Source organism: Buceros rhinoceros, unplaced genomic scaffold, assembly GCF_000710305.1.
Source record: "Buceros rhinoceros silvestris isolate BGI_N320 unplaced genomic scaffold, ASM71030v1 scaffold35014, whole genome shotgun sequence".
Lineage (NCBI taxonomy): Eukaryota > Metazoa > Chordata > Aves > Bucerotiformes > Bucerotidae > Buceros > Buceros rhinoceros.
The window spans coordinates 13,697-37,091 of NW_010408229.1; the positions used below are offsets into that span (position 1 = coordinate 13,697).

General features: G+C 41.0%; 1 protein-coding gene across 1 annotated transcript in view; it reads right to left on the bottom strand.

Moving 5' to 3' along the window:
• ESRP2 (epithelial splicing regulatory protein 2) overlaps positions 1 to 23,395 on the bottom strand; it is a gene marked incomplete at its 5' end in the record, with an annotated part of 41,181 nt that overhangs the window by 11,353 nt on the left and 6,433 nt on the right. The window contains 11 exons of the mRNA XM_010134803.1: positions 991 to 1,186; positions 2,395 to 2,581; positions 3,879 to 4,100; positions 5,216 to 5,517; positions 6,035 to 6,077; positions 6,249 to 6,381; positions 7,198 to 7,308; positions 8,096 to 8,150; positions 8,272 to 8,370; positions 9,081 to 9,195; positions 10,914 to 11,027. Coding sequence (XP_010133105.1) covers positions 991 to 1,186; positions 2,395 to 2,581; positions 3,879 to 4,100; positions 5,216 to 5,517; positions 6,035 to 6,077; positions 6,249 to 6,381; positions 7,198 to 7,308; positions 8,096 to 8,150; positions 8,272 to 8,370; positions 9,081 to 9,195; positions 10,914 to 11,027 — 1,577 coding nt within the window. The remainder of the gene's footprint in view (positions 1 to 990; positions 1,187 to 2,394; positions 2,582 to 3,878; positions 4,101 to 5,215; positions 5,518 to 6,034; positions 6,078 to 6,248; positions 6,382 to 7,197; positions 7,309 to 8,095; positions 8,151 to 8,271; positions 8,371 to 9,080; positions 9,196 to 10,913; positions 11,028 to 23,395) is intronic.

The window sequence follows — 23,395 nt, forward strand, 5'->3', positions numbered from 1 at the left end:
AAGAGGGGCAAAATTGTTAGGAAACGAAATAACCGGGTTTAGTGCTCAGAATAGGCAAAGACAAAACTGAAAATCTAAGTTTGAGAAGAAGCCCAAAAAACACAGAAAAAGAAGCAGCCGTGATGTGAACCGCTTTGTGGACTTCCCTTATTTCTCTTAAGCATCTGATAATTTCATTTTAGAGAAGGGAAAGGAAAATAGCTAAGATTTGTAGTTCAAGACAAAGAGTGGTACTTGTTATTTCATAAGGGAGAAGAAAAATAGCAGCTGCAGATGACTTTGTCCTGTGATGGTTAATAAAACCATAAAGAAAAAAAGCAGGGGGAATCATAGCATGATAAGCAGGCAAAGGCCCAAACTGGTACCTCTGAGCCACGAAACAGTAAGTAAAGTGGCATCTCTGGTCAGGGCCCCTCTAGTGATGTACCAGGTACTCAGGCTAGTGTCACAAGCCCAGGAACTACCAACGAACAAGCTATTTCCCCATGGACCCAAGGACCAGACCTCAGCGAGCCGTGTTGATACCATCTGTGAGATGTTCTGCTTTGCTTACGCATGTAAAGTGTTCTTTGGTCTCACTGACATGAGAAATCAAACCATGTACACACCTATAACGAGACTTCCAGTATGGGAACAGTATCGTAAGTACAAGAATAAACTAAGGGATATGGGTAGAGGCATGTAGTGACACAGCTTCTCGTTTGGCCAAGAAATAGAACTGCCTTGATGACACTGCACTAGTGCAAAAACACCGTTAAATATTAGACCAACATTATAATGAGGTTCAAAGAGAACCTAAAGAAAAGCCAAAATTCATTATAAAGCCACAGAGAATCAGTTAAAATGGCTGTTGCCTCTGCTGACGAACACCAAGCTCCCAGGATTATCTGCACTCCAAGTACAAATTTAAGAGCTGTTCACAGGTGACCACACTGTTGCCTGCTCCACTGAGATGAAAAGTCAAGAGAAGCAGCTAAGTCTAGGGCTTACCTGGGGTAGTAAGCTGTGTAATTCATGTAAAGCTGAGCAGCCTGAGCTGGGTAGTAGGTAACAGTTGGAGGAGCAGCTGCGGAGGCCTGGGGAGTCCTGGTGGTTGGTAAGAGAGCTTGTGGCTGGTAAAGCGCCGCTGCCTCTGCTGGGATCACAGCTGCTGTTTGGAAAGCAGCGTAGGCGGGTGGAGAAAGACCTAAAAACAAGCCAGGACACAGCAACAAAACCCAATCAGAACGGAGCTCTTTGCTCTAGGAAAGGAATTATTCATCCCAGTGTGATGAACACCATCTGAGCCTGATCAATGAACACATGAGCAAAGACGGCTCTCTAGCCTCTCCTGTGGAGATCCCTGCTACATCACCGTGAACGACAACCGGGACATTCGGAACAAGCTGTTCCTAGGAGTTCACAGCTCCTAGAGCTGCGCAGCCCTGTCCATACGCAAATGGAAAGTAGGGAACTTCAGAGTTATTCAAAGAAAGCATAAAGCCATGTGCATAGAGGAAGCAGGCGTGCACACCAACACACCCTCTCTTCTTTGTAACGGAAGTTGTACTCTGTGGGACAAAAGTACTGTAACATTCACTGCACGTGGGCATCCACAACTGCTGGCCATGAGTCTTCATCTACAAGCCTCCTGCAACTCCACAAAGTGTTTCGAGGATATAGCAAATGGAATAAAGAATAACCCACTAGATCACTGATGCGTTTTGATGAACAATATCTGATTTGTACAGAAACGTAAAGCTTGGCTTGGTGTGCAATCAAACTGTTTTTAAATACTACATTTGGCAGCTTTTTGCTATTTTGCAAATACACATTGGTATCCGCTTTGTGATTTGGTAGCTAGAACGGTACAGTATAGTTCCATTACAGTTTCACAGTAAGGTTCACTGTAACATTAAGTAAAATAAAAATAGAAAAATCTATCCAACTTCACCACTCTATGTTAGCATATCATCTAAGAGGGTGGTTTTTTTCAAAAATAAGCCCATAGAGTACCTTCTCCGTGCTCTAAGGGAAGATAGCAAGAGCACTCATCTGCAGCTAGAATGCAGAATTTCTCCCCCTTTTAAAAATCCCTCTAATTCCACTACAGGCAAGTCTACCGCAGAGCTCAGAAGAACAGTGCACCCATAAAAAGCAAAGTGTGCAACAATTTCACTGGCAAGGCTTTGCTGCCCTCTACTCACCACCGAAAATACAATAAAAATACCTCTGATCAGTCCCATTATTGCCCAAAGGGAACAATTCCAATCTCAGCACATATACAGATGGATGATTATTGATCACGGCAAAACCGAAGTCGAAAGGTGAAAGGCCACAAAGCTTCAGCACCTACCACACATCAGCCTTTAGCAGCAGAGAGCAGAAGAATTGGAGACTTACATGGTAACTTACATGGCGGTGGGGATAAGCCACTACGATTTAAAGTGCCACCCATTAAAACAAAGTTCATCTCCTCTCCTGAACACTGGAATACTTCCACATAACGGTCCTTCATCATTTTTTTGTGACATTTTTGAGCCACCATAAAGGCTTTGTCAGCAGATTTCATTTGGATAAAAGCATCACCGGATGGTCGTCCCTAGAGGAATAGGGGAGATAATCGTAAGTCAATCTGCTGTTAAAACACCCGGAAACGCAGAAAGCACCAAGATCAAACATCTACTGAAAGCCTGTATTGTTCTTTGTCAGCTGGCACCAATGGCTAATAACACAGCAATGATCTTTAGGAGCAGAAAGACAAGACTCATGTAACAGCACCCAGAACACACCACCACTTCCATCTTCTGCAGAAAGAAACAAAGAATAATTTCACATGGAAACTTAAGTTTGGAGGCGTCTAATCCAAATGCTGTAACTTGAAAGTTAGCCCTGCTTTGAACATCAGGCAACTCATGGCCTTCTCCACTTGAATTCCAAGCATATCGAGGGGTGGAGACACCACAGCACCTCTGGGAACCTGTTTGGGTGCTTAACTAATTTCTCACTGCAATTTTTTTCCCCCTGCTCTTCACCCAGCTGGAATTTTCCTTGATGCAGTTTATTAACACTGTCTCTTATCCTGTTGCTATGAAGCTCTAGGAAGAATCTGGCTTTGCCTTCCCCGTAACTACATTTTAGGTAGCGTTACAGCAGTATAAAAGTCCAGACATGCTTTAGTAAAGTCCATAGCTACATTAGAAATTGTTTTCCAGGTCTGATCTTCTGCAACCTGACTTTGTTGAATGTGTAAAACGTTAAAAATTTTCTTAATAAAAAAGAAAATATAATAGATCGCTCTCATTTGTTTTCCTTAAAACCTCAATATTTCTGTGGTTAATAGAGTTTGTTTTTAACACAAGACAAAAAAGGAAAAAATATCCTTATGTCATTACAATATATCCAAACCACGATTTTTAATTATCAACTTCCTTTAAAGCCTGAAAGGTCTCTAATCAAGTTAGAAGGCAGCAGAACCCAATTTTTCCACAAATACCATTCAAACAACACAGCTACCATTGAACAGAACGCCTGAAGCTGACAGAACAGCTACACCACCTACCATGAGACATTTCTGCCTTGTGTATTCCCAGCACATGACTGAAACACAAGGGATTATTTAAGGCACAGCCTCCAGGATAAAGCTATCATCAAAAGAACACGCTTCGTCCTCCCCAGTCGTATGCATACATATACAGAAAGAAATGCATGTGTGTGCGTACAAGGGGAGGAGAATTAAGGAAGGGAAGGAACAAAAAGACAGGCACACAGAACAGAGCATTTTCTCAAGGTTATAGAAAGCGACAGCACGGCCAAGAACAGGCAAACTGACTTCAGCCCTGACTTCTAAGCCTGTTCAAAAACTGGGAAGTTACCCCTCCCGCGCAAAATGCCGTTACCTGTTGATTAAGGACCATGTGAACTCCATGGGGCTTGATATCTCCTGTGGCGTCCCCCATGAAGTCCAGGATGTCATCAATGCCAGCAGTGTAGGGGAGGCCTCTGAGCCGGACACAGTCACGTATGCTACCCGCGGCAATGGTGTACGGTGGGGGTATGACAGGAATGATGGGAGTTGGGAGAGTGGGAATAAGAGGTGTTGACATATATCGATTAAGCACCTGTTGGCAAAGAAAGCACATTGACAGAGATTGACATATCACGTGGTTGAGCATAAATCAATTCTCACAATACTACTAGACAGCTGTCATGGAGGATCTATTGATAGAACATAGTTTGCATGAGTTTGATCCAGGTCTCCCTAACAAAAGTGAAAACAAAGACTTGATCACTGTGACAGAGTGGTTTTGTTCCTTAGAGGACGTTGCTTCACTCTCTCTAAGCAGCAGAACTGAGAAGGAAGGGAAAGAAAAAAAAAAAATCTCACCATGCCATTTCACTTAGTCTTCACAATGCACATGTCAGTCTTGGCTGCTCTAACCATCAAATCTCTGTACTAAGCGTAATGGCAGGTCTGCAAGAGGGGATATGCTCTCCCTCGCCCCATCCCTTCTATAGAAAAGGCTTCTCATGTCACATAGGCTGAAGGAGTAACTGTATTAAAGTCTTCACAGCCAGTGGCCATGCAAAGACCAGATCGAATGGCTCCCTTTGGCATTACCAGTCTAGAACTGCTGTGTGTCAGGCAGAAAAGTGCAACACGCACTGTTTTTCACAGGCTTGAGTCGCCAGTGCCAAAATAAAACAGTTTTGCCAGTTCAAGAAGGTGATAGTAGGAACCGGTGAAAGATAGAGAGGAAAATGAAATCTATTATCTAAGGAAAACAAGTATTTCACTTCTTTTCACCAAAAATTAGCTACATGCTGGTAATTCTTAGTTTCCACAAAGCAGTTGTAGGAAAAGCTGCTATAATGCATCCAAATTTGGATTTAACGTTAGAAATTCTGTACAGAGACCAAAATTTAAAGTCAATACTGTGGGTTTTCAAGAAGCATTACTACGATACTATCAATCTAGAATATTTGCGATTTCGGTCAACCCTTAAGTAGAATAAATTTATCCAATGATTTTTACTTTACAGTCTGAGAGATATTAAACCCAAAACCCAACAGTGGCTGTGAAAAACAAAAACCAGTGCTGCAAGCATATCTTGCCCTTTCTAGAACTTGGCATCTTTAATATAACAGACTTGCGTGGTTGTCTACAACATATTTGCTTGCAAGAGTTGGTAGTTTTAACTGTTAAGTTTCAAGTCTCGCAGCCAATAGTTACAACCTGTTGGACTTCTGCTGCTGTGCTCCTGAAGAGTTCAATGTAACGTTTTCCGAGAATTTCTTTGTGCTTTTTAAGTGCATTCTGTGCGTATTCTTCACAGGAAAATAACACAAATGCATCTCCTGTGGGCCTGCCATCTGGGTACTTGACAAAAAGAAGTCCTTCTTTCCCTCCTGTAACTGGGCACTCTGGCCCCAGGAACCCCAAGACATCCTCCTGAGTAGCAGTGAATGGAAGGCCCCTCATCCGGATGATAACTTGGTTCTCCTTAGATAAGAACTGGGCCACTTCATTGGAGGTGCCTGGTAGGAAGTAACAGCATATGGTCAACCAACACCACACGGTCACGCTGGTCAGGCAATTCCGTAGAACACAGGAGCGGCAAAGCGTTAAGGAGCAATACAGGAGGTAAGTAGCTAGCAAAAACCCACCGAAGACCCGAGCCACTACTAAATCCCAGGGATCTGTTTTGAAGGGAAAATCTCTTACCCTGAAAGTGAGGGGTATTCATATTCTAATCAAGTTGGACCAAAGATGAAATTAGGGGGAAGTTAGACAAAGTGCACAGATGCTTCCACCGCAAAGGCTCATCCTCCTCCCAGACAGCAAGACCTGTCTGTGAACATCACAGCCCAAATGCTCACAGCTCAAATCCAGCCACATGAAACCAGAACTTGACAGGGTCAAGTATTCTTGGAAAGCAAAACCGGAAAAGCTACTTCATTATCCATTTGTGACCTCAGTCAGGAAAAAACCATGAGAACTAGAACACCACTCCTACAACCTTAAGTAATTGCACTGAACTCCAGCATCACTTACCTCCTGCAATTTTTAAGAACTCTTCTCCAGTTGCTTTGTAAACCTTAAAAAAAAACAAACAAACACAACCCACATGAAAATTACAACATGCAACTCTAAAACACAGGTGAGAACTGTATTTTGGTACTTTGAGCGAAACAGAAGTGCACTTTGTTCTCATTTAAAACTGTATTTTAAAATATTCAGGTTACCTTCCAAAGTCACTACTCTTTACCTCAATGTATCTGCTACCCATGTGATGCTTGTGTCTTTCCAGTGCAAGATCTCTCTGTTCAGAATTGACAAACCGAACTAATGCTTCCCCATTTCTTCTTCCTTGAGCATTCAGGCAAAGAGCCACACCACCTCTGCAAGGTAAAGCCAACAAAAATAAACTTAGTTTGCATCTTCAATACATTTAATAAATAATTGTGAAAGAATGGCAGAGAAATCAGACTAAGAGAGTTTACAGATTGAAAAATGCTACTATCCACAATTTAATTTCATCTTTAGTGTAACACGATTATACAGCAGAAGCCATTTCAGTGAGGTCTTGGATCTTCTGAAGCCATTTTCTCAACTCCGTGCAGATGTAACTTTGCAAGCCCTTCCTATCACCTCAGAGATGCAGATTTGAATTTCCTCATGCCTCCAAATAAAAAAATTTTTTAAAAAGCATTTTCTCAGTGTTGAGAATCTGGAATACACATCAAGTGATGGGTATGCTAAATGGAACTCACTCTATATACACACACACATCAATCATACGAAAATTTCTTCCCAACAGCACTTAAAGGTTTCTGAATCTGCCCTGTTTAGGAGGTACAGCAGAATCCTGAAGAGCTGGCACAAAATTAAAGCTTCTCTTCTGTCGTGGACGCTGCCTTGATCAACGCAGCAGGAGTTTATCCCTTTAGGTACTAGCAAGAAATGAACGTATGCTGGGTTTCAACTGATAAATCTCTTTTCTTTTTCACATATTCTAAACTCTTTCTTGCCCACCTAAGGCTGGCAAACCTGTTCAGTTATCATGACCATGGGGTGGGAAGGGACCTAGGTGGGGAAAGACAGTAGAAGCAAGGACTCTAGCAGAGGGTGTGGGGATGTATGTTAAACAAATATTAAAAGAACTTGCTTTTAATGACAAAGTGATAAAGCAAGACAAATACTTCTTATTATCTTACTTGGCAATGTTAAGTCCTTTGAAAAATCGAGCAATATCTTGGTCTGAAGACTGCCATGGCAAACCTCTGGCACGTATTACTGTCTCACTGTCCACTGTTTCAGATTTACTACTGCACAGGAAAAAAGAAAAAAAAACAGCCAAAGTAAGCTTTTATCTAGGTTTTCCATTATCTTACCAAATCTCAGTTTGCCACTAATTTAACTTGTAAATCAGGAGTAATTTGCTGTTGAGACTCTTCTAATTCCATTGCTTATTTCAATACAGGAAAGATAACTGGAATAATCCTTTTATATATACAGTGCCTAAGATGCACTATGTTGTCACCACCTGGCAGTTCCTTATAAAAAAAATAGGAAGACTGTTTCAAAGTCAAGCAATAAGGAACTGGATTAATTTTATTTGAAAGATCTAATGCAGATGATTACGAGGCAGTCCTAAATATGAGTACGTATCACTTATGCTTAAGATGTTTCATTCTCCGGGCACTACAATGTATTTGAAATCAAAGAACCACTCTGCTGCTCCTCCCCCTAAACACAATGTGCAATACAGTGTATCAGACCACTCTTCAGAAGCACGACGTAGTTCAGCTGCATACAGCCAGCACCCCTGTTGACTTAGGGAAAGTTCACAAATATTTCTTCACCATTGGCTAAGATAAGTCAGCCTTGCTGCCATGCAAAACAGAAGCTAGCGAACAAAGAGCATTTAACCAGCAGAGACTTTAAAGTGACAGACTAAAGCACAGCATTCAAACACCAGCTATATTAGGCTACGGGATCCCTGTCATGGTGCTCAGGAACTTTCACAGAGACCGTGGGGCAAGATTCACAAGCTTTCCTTGCTCTAGACAATACTATTCTTTGGTGGTAAACAACCGTGACAAGGGCACTTACCAAGGACCTGTTTCGTACTTGTATTTCACAGTTTCAGGCTCAGTAAATATGTGATCTGCAACAAAACAGGAAGTTTAAATATAACCAGGGTGAGAGACTACTGAAGAATGACAGTATCACTGCCAATTCTTACAGAAAAGGAAGACTTTGACATTCTGTATAAATAGTTCACTTACTACAGCTTTCAGAGAGCATGCTGAAAATGATAGCCACCATGGTTTTCACTTGCCACACGCCAAAGTCCTCCTCTGTTTCATCTGTTCCTAAGCCTAGATCTAAACAGGTGATTATAGAAAATAACAGACTTGCACAATCATTTGTAAACAAGTCATAAGGCTGTCCTGATGTTAACACAGGCTGGTGATCAAATTTGCTGGTCTTAGCAGGGACACGTGACCATTAGATATTCGTTACTCTGCTCGTAAACTGGTTAATATTCACTTTAATAGTCAACAATCTGAAAACTCTTGATAGCTTACATCATTTCAGTGTTAAGAGTTAAAAAAAAAAAGCTGAGTAAGTTCCTATCACTTCAAACAGAATTGAACTTTAACCACATGCAGCTGGGCCACAACAATCCTCCTAAAATTTAGATGTAGGGTGTCAGTGGTTTTTTTGTTTTAAACTCGGTTCAGTCAGGATCATATGAGAGAACAATCACTATCTGCAAACAGTAGAAGCTTGCAGGCCAGCTGGTGCTGAAGAGGGCCACTGAGAGCTAAGCCTTTCCTTTCAGATCAAGTATCAATGCAAGTGCTGTTTTTCTTTAGCAGATTTACTAAATATGGTTTAGAACTCAGTGTTAGATTCCAACTGAAAAAAAAATTACAAGCAAGCCACTCCCCCAACACTCAAACATTCCTTCCATTTTACCTGTGAGTTTTTAAAACCCACGTTGTAGCAGAGTAAAACCTGGAATGATCACAGAGACAAAACCTAAGGAAGCATGATCGATTATGGTGTCAAAGCTGCAGCAGAAGGATACATTCCGCCATGGTCTTGATAGTCTGATCTTTCACGGCGGCTGAACTAGGGTAGCAAGCGTGAAATTCTTTGCGCAGATCATAAAAGGAATAGAAGCAGTCTGACAGCAGGAAGTTCTACAAGGAAGGCAAAAAGTTTGTTTTGTAGAGACCATTCCTTTAAATTCTTGATAAATATATTTGGACTGAATGAGGCAGTCTCAAAAATCACATAGATGCATGTCATCAGCTTGTCTGTGATAGCCCAGTGTAATTCCTTGGTAACACAGCTTGCATTCCACAGCCTTACAGAATTAGATCTCTAGATGAGCAAACCCGAAGAGCTGCTGAGAGGCAGACCTGTCCAAAACAGCTAGAGATGACGGCTGGGGAAGAAAACAGAAATAAAAAAGACGATCTAGATTCTGCTGGGTTATAAATACCGCCATTTAGGACACCGCATTTTCTCTTTGGTGGCTCCACTGAAAAGCAACATTGTACCAAACCATGATAACACAGTTTAAACAAACTGTTACAGTGTACAAAACAGCTTCCAGCAACCTAAAGGCATCGACTCATTACAGTGGCATGTTGGATAAGAACTTTAATTTTATAACATTATTGAACAAACATTTAAGGAGCCCTTCATTCAGGCATTAGCTTATTTTTCCAATGAATAAAACGAATAATTCTGGTCTAATTCACTCCTTTCTCTCTCTCACAATCTGCAACTGTTTTGCGATACAGAAGTTTGACTTCGGTCTAGCCAAACAGCACCCACCTTTGTAAATAAAGAATTAAGGAAAGTCACAAGGTGATGCTTCTTCGAATGGCAGGGATAGCAAGAGCTAAGGTCTGAGGCTTACTACCATTTCATGTGCAGGGAGAAATACTTTGGCAAATGAGAAGGTATTGAAGAAAAAAAAAAAGAGAAGGAAATGCAGAATTAAGAGACTCAGCGCTCGATCCAATCCTTTCCTTGATATGGCATGGACAATTATTTCTTTCTTTCACAACGTTACAGAGTTTGTTTTGGTTTAGTCCATTTGTTTCAAGAGGGAAATACAAAGAATTGCCCACAAAAGAAAAGAAGTACTATCGTGTTTAATATTAAATATCATTCCTGTTTCCTTACTTGCTTCATCCCTACGTAAACATGGACTTTTCATAAGAAGTCACAGTGTTATGTTTTAATATAACACAAATGCCAAATGAATATTTGTAGAAACAGCATGAGCCAATAACCTTATATAGAGAAAAAAAATACAACTGATCAGTCAATTCCTTCCATGTCAGCAGCTCCCATTCCCGTGCGGTTCCTGCACACCCTGCCAAGCAGCCTAACTCAAGAGCCACCACCCTGCACAAAGGCAAGATTCTTCTCCCTGTGCAAGACAGCCTGCTCTAAGCCCTTGCAAGGAACTCCAAGTGGAACCTGCTGTGTCATGTGGGGGTAGCAAATAAGCTGTACCACTACTTCCCGCTGAATAAACGTGGATGGGGAAATCACTGCTGTTCTCCAGAGCAAGTCGCTACCTGTGTGTTTACTCTCGACAGAACACTGACACATGGCTCCTACCAGTTTCAGATCTGGGTAGAAACCCATGGCTCCACACAGAACCCGTGGTTTAACTCAAGCCTAAACAGAGCAATAGTTGCTGACTTCCCAGAGCAAGTGCCAAGAACTACTTCTGTGCTACTGAGGGTTGAGATCGAGAGGGCATCACCTTCAATATTCTTGGAACACTATCGTTCCCAAGGTGGAACTGTGTTGCTCATCCCAAACTCACATAAGCTATTTTTTCAGATGTCCTTAAAACACAGCAGTGCCTTCTGCATCAGTTCTGACCTCATACCTTCTTGGATGTTTCTGGGTGGAGGACTTGTCGAATGAGTAACTGGCCATCACAGCAGAGGGTGTAAGAGCTCCTTCCGAGTACTTTCAGATCACTGGATACCAGCTGATTAAACTGAAAAACAAAGTGATAAATTGATAAATTTCATACTACTGCCTGATACAGATAATTCCATAAAATAACCACCTACCACCATTACAACACTTTTTTTTTTTTCTAGGAAGATAAAATAATTCAGCACTTTGTAATAGCCATTGAAAAAATAGGATGGAGAAGAGAGGTGGGCTCCTGATAGAGGCAGGCAAACTACATGCATTAGTGGAATAGAAAACACGAACACCAGCAGTACGGAAAAAGAGTAATTCTGCCATGTTATCCTGATTGTAAGTTCATATAAAAGGTCATGGTATTGTAACAGTAATGTACAAAATTGGAACTAACTATAATAAAAGCTATGAAATATTTGAAACAAAAAACCCTTTCAAGATCGATCACAATACTGATTTTGCAATAGCCTTTCTTTTAATTTGAACTTCAAAATGAAAAAAGCTACCGTCAGGGTTACTAATGTTTCAAAGCTATATGCTGAAAAAAGCCATCCAAATTGTGGTCCAACACCTTCAGAAGTGAAATTATAATCAAGTCAGACCCAAGCCAGTTCTTGGCAGAGACGCGGTGTTACAAACACTAGATAAAGCAAAAGCATTTTCCACCTGTAGGATAGATAACCCCCAGCAGGTTAATTCTCAAGAGGAAAGGACTCCATCTGTCTTGTTCAATGCTGTTTTCCATCCTTACGCAACAGTTCCTAGCCTTTTATTACTCCATACCAGTGTTAAATTCCTTGCTCGTAATAGTCAACTAAGGTATTACAGTACCTATATGTATCAAATCAGTAAATAGGAGCTTATTAGCTCATTTTCAAGGGGACAAATATAATTATTCTAAGCTTCCCTCTTGATGCTTCTCCCTCCCAGGAAAGCATCACCTCACAAACAAAGCAATAATTATTATCATAATGCAGTAGCCACCCACTGCTCTCAGCAATAGCTTACACCTCCAGAACAACCAATCCTGAAGCAAACTGCAAGTTGACTTGAAACTCAGACATCATCTTCACGCTGCCTTTTAACCTGTGTATGGGGGGAAAAGAGGTGACATTTGTACAGCTAGCGTCTCTGCTCAGTAAAGAAGATGTCCTAATGATCTAATCCCATAGCTACACTCTGGGTGACCAAATGTTGCAGCACCTGCGTCCCAAAGGCAGGGCTCCACACAGGAGAAATCACGTAGTGAACTTGATTTAGGAGGAGCAGAGACACAATAACCCAGGCTTTATTTCCAAATAACTGCTCAAATTCAAGTCAGGCTCTTTTCTAGGCTTGGACAGCCAACCATTGTTCCACTACCATACTGAGTTCAGAAATGCTGTAGTAGTGGCTGCTGCACCTCAAGGCAGAGAACTGAGGGGCAGAGCTGGGTAAGGAAAGGCACTTACACGGCATCTTGTGTACGTTGCTTAATTTGCAGAAATATATATACAGATATATCTATAAAATGAAGTTATTTAATATTAAACAGAAGATATTTGAAAGTTTAAGAAAGGTGAAATATTCCCACCCCCCCAAAAAACCCACTTTAAAATACAATTCTTTGCTCGCTACCAAACCACACAAAACCAAACACTACCCCCACCCCTCAAACGAACAAACAAACAAAATCAAACAGCCAACCCAAACTCTTGCCAATTCAAAAAGCCAGTTTCCTCCTGATTGTTAGGTCAGGTTGCTTTCCTACCACAAATTGAAGTCTTTAGGAACCTGAGGCTATAAAGCAAATCATTGTTTAAGGATGATTTGAAGTCAGAAAATGGAGATCTGAGAGTGCTCAAAATACCTCATCTGATGTGTAAACACCAGAAAAAGGAGAAAATTCCAGCGGACTCAAAAGGAGCCACTTCAGAAATGCAGTTCTGGGGACTACCACGGTCACAGACCAACAACAAATATTCTCACCACAACAACAGACATGAGGAGAATTGCCTCCTTACTAAATTACTTTCTGTTTTAACTTCTGGACAAAGTAAAGAGCAAATGTTTGTAAAAAGGAATGGAAATGGTGGTAGGAATTAGCCTCCAGTAGTTGTACAGGGATTCCTGCCAAAAGGAAGCAGAGTCTTACGGATGAAAAGTAATAAAACACTCCCCAAACCTTCAACTTTGTACCCTGCGCTTCTGAAGATGCACAAGAGTCCATAGAGAGAGTGCAATTAGGGAGCTATTTTGATCAGATAGATGAAGAAATTCAACACACACAATTTGAGGGAAGCAGCAAGTGTATGCAGCCTCCTGCTTCACAAAGAAAGCCCAAGAACTGTAGTTCAAGAAGTCTTCACCAAGTTAGACAACAAAAAGAGAAAAATGTCCAGGCAAGGGAGGAAATACTCAGGCCAAATGGTGTAAGTCAAGTTTGTAACAATCAAGACTGTGCACTGAAATATTAACTTTTTTTCAGATGGTGTTTCCTACAGAACATACAGCTGAAAAGACAGACGCACACAGCTATTTTCAGAAGCCCCTGGTGAGAAGACATCAAAGAGTGAAATATCGCATAAGGACACCACTAAGCCCGATACTCCAAGTGTACTAAGGTTTAAAGAAGGCATGAGAGGCAGCAGTTGTTTCAATTTTTAACTGAGCCTAAGTATTTGCACTGCGTGTTTGTTAGATGTCAGTGATAACATTCAACACTGCAAACTCCTTTCCAATGGGACAATCGACATGTCAAAATAATTCCGTATTTTTCTTACCAGAGGCTAGCAGCTTGAAGTGCCTTAGATAAATGCCAGAGGTTGGCAGGCCTTGCTGAGGGCTTATTTAGAAACTTCTGTTTTAAAATAAACAGCCTTTTCCAAACTTTAGGGTGCACTGCTCGAGAAGAGGGCAAAAGGAGTGTGGGAAGACTAGTCAGGAGACAAAAGCAATCCTTCCTATCCAAAGCAGCTTGGTTATCGCACGGTTTAACCGAGGAGAGAAATGGGGCAATGGCATGTGAATGGAGTGATTCACCTAGGAGAAGAGCATGGGGCAAAATAGCAAGTATGACTCTGCCGCAGAGGATCAACAGATACTCGAGATCTGCCTCAGCTGGCTTCTTCCATCCACAGGAGATGTCTCCAAATTCTGGAAAGGTTAAGTACAAAAAGCATAGCTGGGGACCACCCCTCATTACTATAGATTACAGTGGACCCCTAAGTCTTTCAGGCAACACATACAGCCTATCATCTATATCAAAAGGAGTTAAAGTAACCGGTGTGGGTGTGTTTATAAAGCCACAGTGAAATGCAAGTTAAGCAATTTGGCGTTCCTGGGGAAAAGCCATCTTCAGCTTCCCTTTTCACGCTACAAGTTTCAGGCAGCATCTCAAAAGCAACCTCGAACCAGCATACACCCAAATGTAGCAAGCTAAGGACAAGTTAAGACCAGTGCCAGATTTACATTACATTTTTCTGTCTCACTTGTTGAACAACCTGTCCACAACTCTGTCATCTTGTAAATTCCATCCACATCTCCTTCACCCCACTAATAAAAACCATCTCAGCTATTTGCCTCCTGTCACTCACCTTGAAGCTGCCCTCCATAGCACTCCCCCACTTCAGCATGCAAAGCTGCCCCACCTTAAGGCTTCCTCCACCAGGCTCACACACCCTGTGTGTCTCCCCTGTTAATCTACTCATTACATAGCAACAGAGTTATACAGAGCACTAATTACCACCGTTCGCGTCTTGCAACCAGCCCTCATTTCGCCTGCAAGAACCACAGTGTTATTGGCATCACCCTCCACACGGTACTGCTTATTCCACCAGAGCAGTCTCTCTAGCAGAGCTCTGATGAATCATTACATATTTAAAGGAATACGTTCAATAATTCAATACCAAGATTAAAAGCTGAGAGGAGAGGCAGAATCAAACAAGCTGCTCTGTTCATATACCTCCAGGAAACCTAACACAGTTCCTGGAGAAAAGGTGGTGAGAGGGAAGGACCGAGTTTGAGCACCAGTTTGAAAAACTGGCTAAACAGGATTTTGGTCATATAGCTGAGAGTACAAAGAGAGTGAAGAGACATGTTTTGCCAGCAGCAAAGCTGGATGAAAGCCAGCACAAGCTGCTGTGTTTTCTGCAAATGAATCCCAAGTGGCTGGAATGACACAGCCCTCTTCGTGTTGCCTTAACTATAACTGAACAAAGCTGTGGATCTTAGAGGAACAAAGATTCCTCATTAAGCTCTTTCTATAGTTATGATGCACGAAGCACTAAAATAAACCTCTGGCTATTTGGATATTCCCATTTCCCTAACTAAAAATAGCTCTCATCCTTGAGAAAGGCCACTGCATCTGCTCTGTATCTGTGCCTGGCATGGTAAGGAAATAAGGAGATAACTCAGTTGCAGAATCCATTGACGCCGTCAGCTGAACCTTTTGTAAAACACCAAGATACTCTGGGGGATCCTCTCCTTAATTCACCTCTGAGAAATAACAGAAAATTCAGCTGCTTCTTACTCATCAGACCTCCAGCAGCTCCTAGTGTGTCTTCAAAACGGGATCCTTACCCTCAGCAATGCACAAAGTCTGTATAACTCCTTTTAGCCCGGCTGACCCGTCACAGCTAACAGCACCAGACGAGACAAAATCTTTCACAAAGCTTCAGATTTAAAGGCATCCTAGCAATTTAACCAGGTCTGGAATAGTATGCTAAAGCATAACATAAATTCCAGAAAGAATCTCAGCTTGTGGTCCACACTTAAGCTAGACACGCCATCTGTTACCCAAGTAGGAAGATCAGTTATGAGATTTATCAATATTCGTCGCACAAAGGACAGTCCTCAAGGTGTGGGAACCTGGTTTCAAACCAGTGGTGTCAACAGGCATGTTACTAAATTGCCCAGACATATCAATTTGGTGATTATGCATGAATACATGATCAAGTTTCTGCCAAATTAGCATATCAGCAAGTGCTCATTTTGACTTCTATGCCACCTTCAGACTTAGGCAGGACGAATCACACCTGGTCTGGCCAAAAATTAAGACACAAGACAGACAGATGATATTTGATTTGAGATAAAGTCTGTCAAAAGAATTTGAACAGGTTCAGCATCTTTTAAAACAAACACACGCAAACATACACGCAAACTTTATTCAGGCATGGACGTCTTTTGGTCATTATTAAAAGGAAAACTTTCAAGAATAACTTAGAAGAAAAGATATGTGTGCTCACTTAGGCTTATATATTTAAATATATTCCCTTGAAGAGCTCTTATACTAATATATAACTGTCCTATAGAAAGTGAAAATATACCTCATAGATCAGTAAAATGCACTGTTCGAGATGAAAAAAGTTTTATCCAAGGCACGTAACTGTGAACTGCTTACATCTCTCTTGTTCAAACCTGGAAAATTAACCACATATGTTCTTTCTTTCCCCCCATATTCAAGAAATCAAGAATAGATTTTCACCCTGACCAGTACACATCTCCATGCGAAGCAGAAGCCAGAGATCTATTGTAGGTCTCTTTCGCAACTTATTTCACTTACATAAAATTATTAGAAAAAAAGGCGTAGGGCAGCATAGAAACCTTTACAGGCAGCCAGCTATAATACACTGCCACAGGCATCTGTGTGTACACGTGCAGATGTTCATGTACAGAATTACACATAGTGACACCAATTATAACTACAATATTGAAAAATCTCATCAGATCAGCTGAACTTGCAATTTGCATGTCATACTTTCTAAATTTCCACAGTTACTTCTAAAAAACAATTCATTATATTTCTCAACTTTAAGTCCTGAAATCCGTTAAATTTATTAGCGTGCTGAAGTTTGAGAACATCAGCTCGTACCCTATCAGAGGATTAAGCAGAACTTACCAAACCAAATCAACAATACTGTAAGATCTGTGCCTATATACAGACTTATGCATATATAGCAGTGGTTTATGTTGGAGAACCAGCTTAAATAGCAACTCATAATGCACTTTTTTCAATCCAGAAATATCAGCATTCACTCTCACACCTGGCCATGTGTGAGCTGTCAACTGAAAAAGAGATGTTTCTCACTGCAGCTCTCTGGCGATGGGACCACACACTTCACGTATTAACACCATATACCCCAGCACTTTGCAACAGACATCACATGTGCTTCGACTAAGGCCACACTGTTTATAGCCACGTATGACGGGCCGCCTCACTTGTGTTTAACCAAACCTCATCATCACTTACTAGACATTACTGTAATTCAGTACGTTAGAGCTTTAGGCTGTCTTTTAGGCCTTTGGTGTGGGTCATTCTTTGCTTCTTTCAGGTAAAAGCATGGAAGACAATGACAATCTCCAGAAAGGTGTCTCTGAAGATTCTCTACGCCAAGTTCTGCTTTAACAGGCAGTTGCAGTTCTTGTCCCAAAGCCTGATTTCACAGGAAGTCCTCTACAAGTTATTGCCAGACAACACCCAAACCCGTTTACATAGTTGCAGGTCCTGAAGGGAGTTCTCTGGTGGTTGAACACTGAAACAGGCTGCCCAGAGAAGTTTCAGAGTCTCCACCATTGGAGATATTCAAGGCCCATCTGGACACAGTCCTTGGCAGCTGCTCTACCTGACCCTGCTTTCAGGGGTTGGACTAGACGACATCTAAAGGTCCTTTCCAACCTCAGCTATTGTGTGATTCTCTGATCTCTTTGGACTCTCGTTTGCCTACTCTGCAGTACACTACAGATCTTACATCAATGCCATCACAGCATATACACGTGGGACGTGTTTGGGGAAGGTTGTCTGGGTGGAAAAGGGAAGAAAAATCAAGAGGTGAGACAGAGCCAGATTTGATGAACAGAACCCTTCTGCCACTGAAACACAAGCAAGATTGGAGCACCACTGAAAAACAAATATCCAGCAAACCTGAAGTCTCCCTTGAGGTCACGGCTCAATTCAGCATGAGAAGTCTCAAGAGTAACAAGCCATGGGTTTGGCACACAGAACTTGAAGGCGCGCACACACACACATCCACCATTCGGCGACATGTCGGCTTTGGGAAATATTTTCACTTGGACTTCATGCCTCAGACCCTACACCCACGAGGGTTTCACATTTATTTACGATACTCTCCATGGGCAGTTCTCTGCTCCTGCACTCTTCAAACCCTAGTGATCACGTCAGCCTTATCCATGCAATGGAAGAATTTAAAGCATGTCAATACTACTGGGAGGTGCACACTCTGCATTTCAGCAGTATTTACAAGTATGATAACCCTTTATTGTGCTGGGTAACTTTTTAAACAGAGAATCCTATAGTGAGCCCTTGCCTTTGTTCACCTGTTAACTGCTATTCCACATGGCTGATAATAGATACGTGGTGACCTTGTACTGAAATTGCTGTATGGAAAAAAAGGGGAGAAAAAAGGTGTAAGCCACAGTGCAGCCATGAGCTACAGCTAACTTATTTTCCCTTTTATTAAAATAGGAAAAATTACTGGGTTTAGATACTGTTTGGACACAAACATGAAGAAGAAATTGCCCCTCAGTTTTATTTCTTTGCAGGGGAAACTTGCAGAAGATGGCAGAGGCAGCACAGGTCCACTCACTAGAAACGTTCTAAACCAATATTGCCAGTTTGATTTTTCCTATTAAGAGAAAAGCAATTTTTTGCTCCACTGAACACTAATGTCTGCGACTATTTAGTGACTGAAGACTGGCCTGGACAAAAGCACAGTTTTCATTTCCAGCATGCCACAGACAATGTACCTGTGCTCAGTATGACCAGTCAGGTTACGTATCACCTCATGCCTCTTGAGGGACTATGAACTGTATTAAGTAACTGAATGAGTCATCAGTCACAACGGCCACCGCAAACGTGAGAGAAAGATATTACCCAAAACCAGCCCGAGTTTTCATCCAGCTCTGGAATTTGCAAGTGTAAGAGCAGGTTTGCTCTCCTCAAAGAGATGCAGGACATGGCACTGAGCTTCAAGCACTGTAGACTCTCTTCTCCTCAAAAGTACATTATGTTGCTTCTACTACTCTTGTCATTTCGTACTCTTTCCTGAGTTGAGGTCCAACAGCAGCCACCCAGGTACCACACACTGCTGCTTCTAATGCTGTTCCAAAACGGTTTCATCCACACGGGATGTTTGCACCCAGTTGCTTTTCTCATAGAGAGAAACTAACTCTTTTCCACCCATGACATGAGTAACAAAGATAACAGGGTTAAGGTCTCAACTATCCTATTGAGATAGGGGGTTCTGCCCTAAAATTCCAAACATCACAAATATTCAAAGGAAGTAGCTGTCAAAGCCCACCAAGTTGTGTTTTTAAAGCTCTTTAAGGTATCTGCTTCTATCTTGTACTTTGTTGGGAAGCTGAAGTTCCAGGAAGTAATACCACCTTGGCCTCCTCCTCATTGTCATCACACAGGTCACCACAGAGCCTCAAGGCAGGAAGGCACACAGCCTGCATATGCTGCTTATAATGACTGCAAGGGTTCAAGGCAGAAAAATGGAAGGTATTCTTCCAGTTGATCGCACCCTTCTATTCAATAAAACATAGAAAAATACTTTCAAATTCATCATACTCTTTCAGAAGTACATGGAGGGACTGGAAACTTTAGGCTTAGGTGAGGATAGCCCACAGCTCATTTTCTGCATAAAAATAGGTTTGTTTCGCATGGTTCAGCAACAGGTAGAATATGAAACACAGAAAAGGGGCAGCAGTTGTCATACTTTGCCTGTCCAGTGACAGTTTGTAGAGCGCAGAAAACAGACCACTGTGACTCAGGACTGCGATAAACTGTCTGAAGGGTGAACCTTCCACATTCTTTCTTTCTTTGGCTCATTTTAATTGGGTCTGGGTCTCTGTGCGACAAAGCAAACAATAGCTAACTAAAAGTTTTCATTTCATTCTTCCTAGGAAAGAATGCAAAAATCTAACCTTCCACCAAGACAAGATCTGTCCAAGCCATGCCACTTGAGCATTTTATGACCACTTTTGATTAATTATTTCTTAGATGGAAGTTTGCAACACCAGATTATTTGCGTTCTTTCCAGCTATGGTATCTACAGCATCTAATTCAGGTAACGCATGAAGCATTAAAGGTAAGACCCTGGTTCAGGCCATCTAAATGTCGCTGCAATCAGGTCACAGCTTTTATCTTCAAAAGCACAATCTGTTTTAATAAGAGAGTGTTGAAATATGCAGAGTACTCCACAAATAAGCTACTTGAAGTTAGCCTTGTGAAAGATAAAGCACCCCAGTCCAGCAACATAAGAATTTCAGTTTCTGGACTTACTTTACTACTATATTATGTGTCAGGAAACTGCTAAATAAGGAAACACTGAGATAAAGTAAGTTTTCAGCTGTAAATTAACCTGTATGAGAGGCCACTATCAAAAACAATAAAAAATGCAAAAAAGATGCATATCTTGCAGAACACCTTAGTGTTTGTTAGTATAGATGATTCACGAGCCTGTTTTTAAACAAAAGAAAACTCTGAATATTAGTAATGCAAAAAATCCATACCCCGTCAACCTTTTACCTACATTTCAAGCAGGATTACAATGGTGCCTCACACTCCGCACAGGCTGCTCTGCTATCAGCTCAACTCACAGAGCAAGTCATTACAGCCTGAAAGACAAGGCTGAGCATACTTTCCAAACTCTGAGTTTTAATTAATGCCATGACTGCAATATTTCCTAAAGTCTTGATTTAAGCACAAGTTCTCTCTCACAGTGCTCTATACCTCCCCCACTCCCACTTACCTCTGTTTCAAGGACAAACTTTCATTAGCAATGTGATCTTTAGCACTGGCTCTATTGACTGTAAGGCATGGTACTTCTCTATTTACTCAACACTACCTCATTGTTTGTAGTGCAGGCTTAACCAGTTGTAGGAGAATAGCCAATATCTGCAAAATTAAATCATTTGTTTCTCTGGAGTTGTTTACCAGGTTGTTTTTGTAGTAATATCCAGGGAAAGTAAAAAGAAGAGGAGACATAAAGAAGACATACCCATCATCCACAATTCAGTTTCCTTCAAGATTCTCTCATACTCCTGCCTCTCCTTTAAAGTTATAATGTAAGAATATCAAAGGCACAGACTTTCCTCAATAACAGCCTTGAAATCCATGAAGTATCTTTGCTTATATAAGAATACAAATCATTATCGCTCAAAGCCTTACAAATACCAGCAGAAAAAGTAAAACTTAACTGGCTCTACTCTGCTTTGGAAAAGGGGAGTTCTCCCTTTCTTGTTCAACATGCTTTCACAAAAAACACAAAAAGGAGAAGTGGAAGTAGATCCCTAAATCTACTTGCCTTTAATCTCTGAAATTTTGAAGTCACAGATTAGGGCAGCAACCCCATGCATCAGGAATTGATGATGTTTGATAATAGGAAAAATTAGAGCAAGAAATTATTATCTCCAAGATTTTATCAGTTTATAACTGAGCAAGATGTGCATTTACATTTGGCCTTCCAAGGAATTCAGATCTGCCCAATACAGAATAAGGACATCTACAGTTACATTATTTAGTTGTTGCTTCCTCTTCTGGAACTACATTCTCTCTTTCAGGTAGCCTCTTGTTTTCAAAGTGAGTTCATGTCTGAAAAGAGTTCATGTGAGTTGTCTGGAATACGAAGCAAGTCACAGTTCTTGTGATCGATTCCCAGTGTCTGAGGTTTATAGGAAGAGGGGAATGATTTATATTTTCTTCTGTTTCTTTCAGCATACCACAAAAGCTGTTTTCTTCTCCTGCACTTCATAGTTACGTGGTGTCATTTGACATGCTGTACAATAAGCAAAAGTTTATCCTGTAACAATTTAATTCTGCTGTAAGAAATAACAATGGCTAATACACTTGAGTAATCAATGTAGCAAACCCCAAAACTCTCATCGTCATATTCTTGTGACTGCTGTTTATTTTCCAGTTCTCAATCCCATGCATGCCTCCCAATCCACGTTATTTGATTCAAGAGGTTTGATGTGTCATACACTGGTTCATGCCTCTCTCCAGCTGCAAAGGACTCCAAAGTTAACTTTCAGGTACACAGCGACAACCTCCACAGTGGTTTTTGCACTTTCATTTTCCAAGTTGCATACTATAGCTCTACTTTATTCTTAGTGCAACTCACTGCAACAGAATTTCTTATCAGGAGAGCAATTCTGCCGTCGGTTCTGTAAAGACGTTTAATTTCACACGCTGCCAATGTCTACACAGTTGATTATGTTAAAGCACATGCTTAAATTTCTCTAGAATTAAAGCCAGCAAATGGAAACACCACTAATAAAGTTTTGATTTCAGTTCAGAAAGGATAACGGAATACAGAGACTGCAGTATTAGAAACATTTCTTTTAAACTAACAGGTGTCCAAAATTGTCATAGGAGCCAAGTTTTTGCAAAAGAGAATACAACTGTTTCCTAATCTTAAAAATAAGTTTCTTTCCCATATTTTAGTGCTAACACAATATTCATTTCCCAGCACTTTTCACCCCCCTCTCTCCACCGCAGCTCTACAAAGAAAGGTAGCGGAGGAAGGAAAAATGGAAATTTTTTTAAATGGAAGTATCATCGCCCACTGCAAGTGGCGAGTATTTCAATTTTGCTTTCCAATACCTCTGGCATAATATTCACCTTAGAACTCACAAGTACCTTCACAGAATGTGGATTTGATGAATGTGGGACAGATTAGCAGAGCAGCTGTTTATAAACAGAGCAAGAACAGAGGCTATTGTACAGAAGGATACTAGTGTAAGTTGTGAACAGTTTGAAGAACATCAACACAGATTTATCAGAGCAAAGCACTAAAAAAATAGTTTGTATAGCAACACCACTTCTGATTCTGTACCTTCTTAGGACACACGCAATAAAATTGCCTTCTAAGAGTATCAGTATTTTCCTTCTTTCCTGAATTAAGGTTGCAGCTAACAGAAACTGATCATGAAGGAAAACGGCAACACATCTCTGTATTTCTTATGCAAAACAGCAACTATTACGAAGAAAAAAGTTTTTACAGAGGAGACAGGAAATGGCAAAGCCATGAATGTGAGGAAGAGGGAGAATTACTGCTCCTGTTCCTAATTAAGAGACATAAAAGTCCCAATTTTAACTATAGAAATTACAAAACAGGGCTGACATTATATTGCTAGAAGAAAAATAATAAAAATCTCCACTCAGCATTTTTAGCTTTGGCCACAACACTGCTTTGCTAGCGATATCAATTCCAGCACCTATGCGTCACCCTTAAGACTAACTGTTCAGCAAAGAAGTGCTGCAACACGCTGACAGAGCTGTTGACCTGTTTGGCAGCACTTAGCTACCCAAGACCTTCCGCATATAACTTAAAGGTGTTCTTTTTAAAAACGAAAAAACCTCCAAGTAAACCAACACACAGATGCAAGAAATATGCAACTCCTTCAAAAGCTCCGAGAACCAGGTAAGATGCT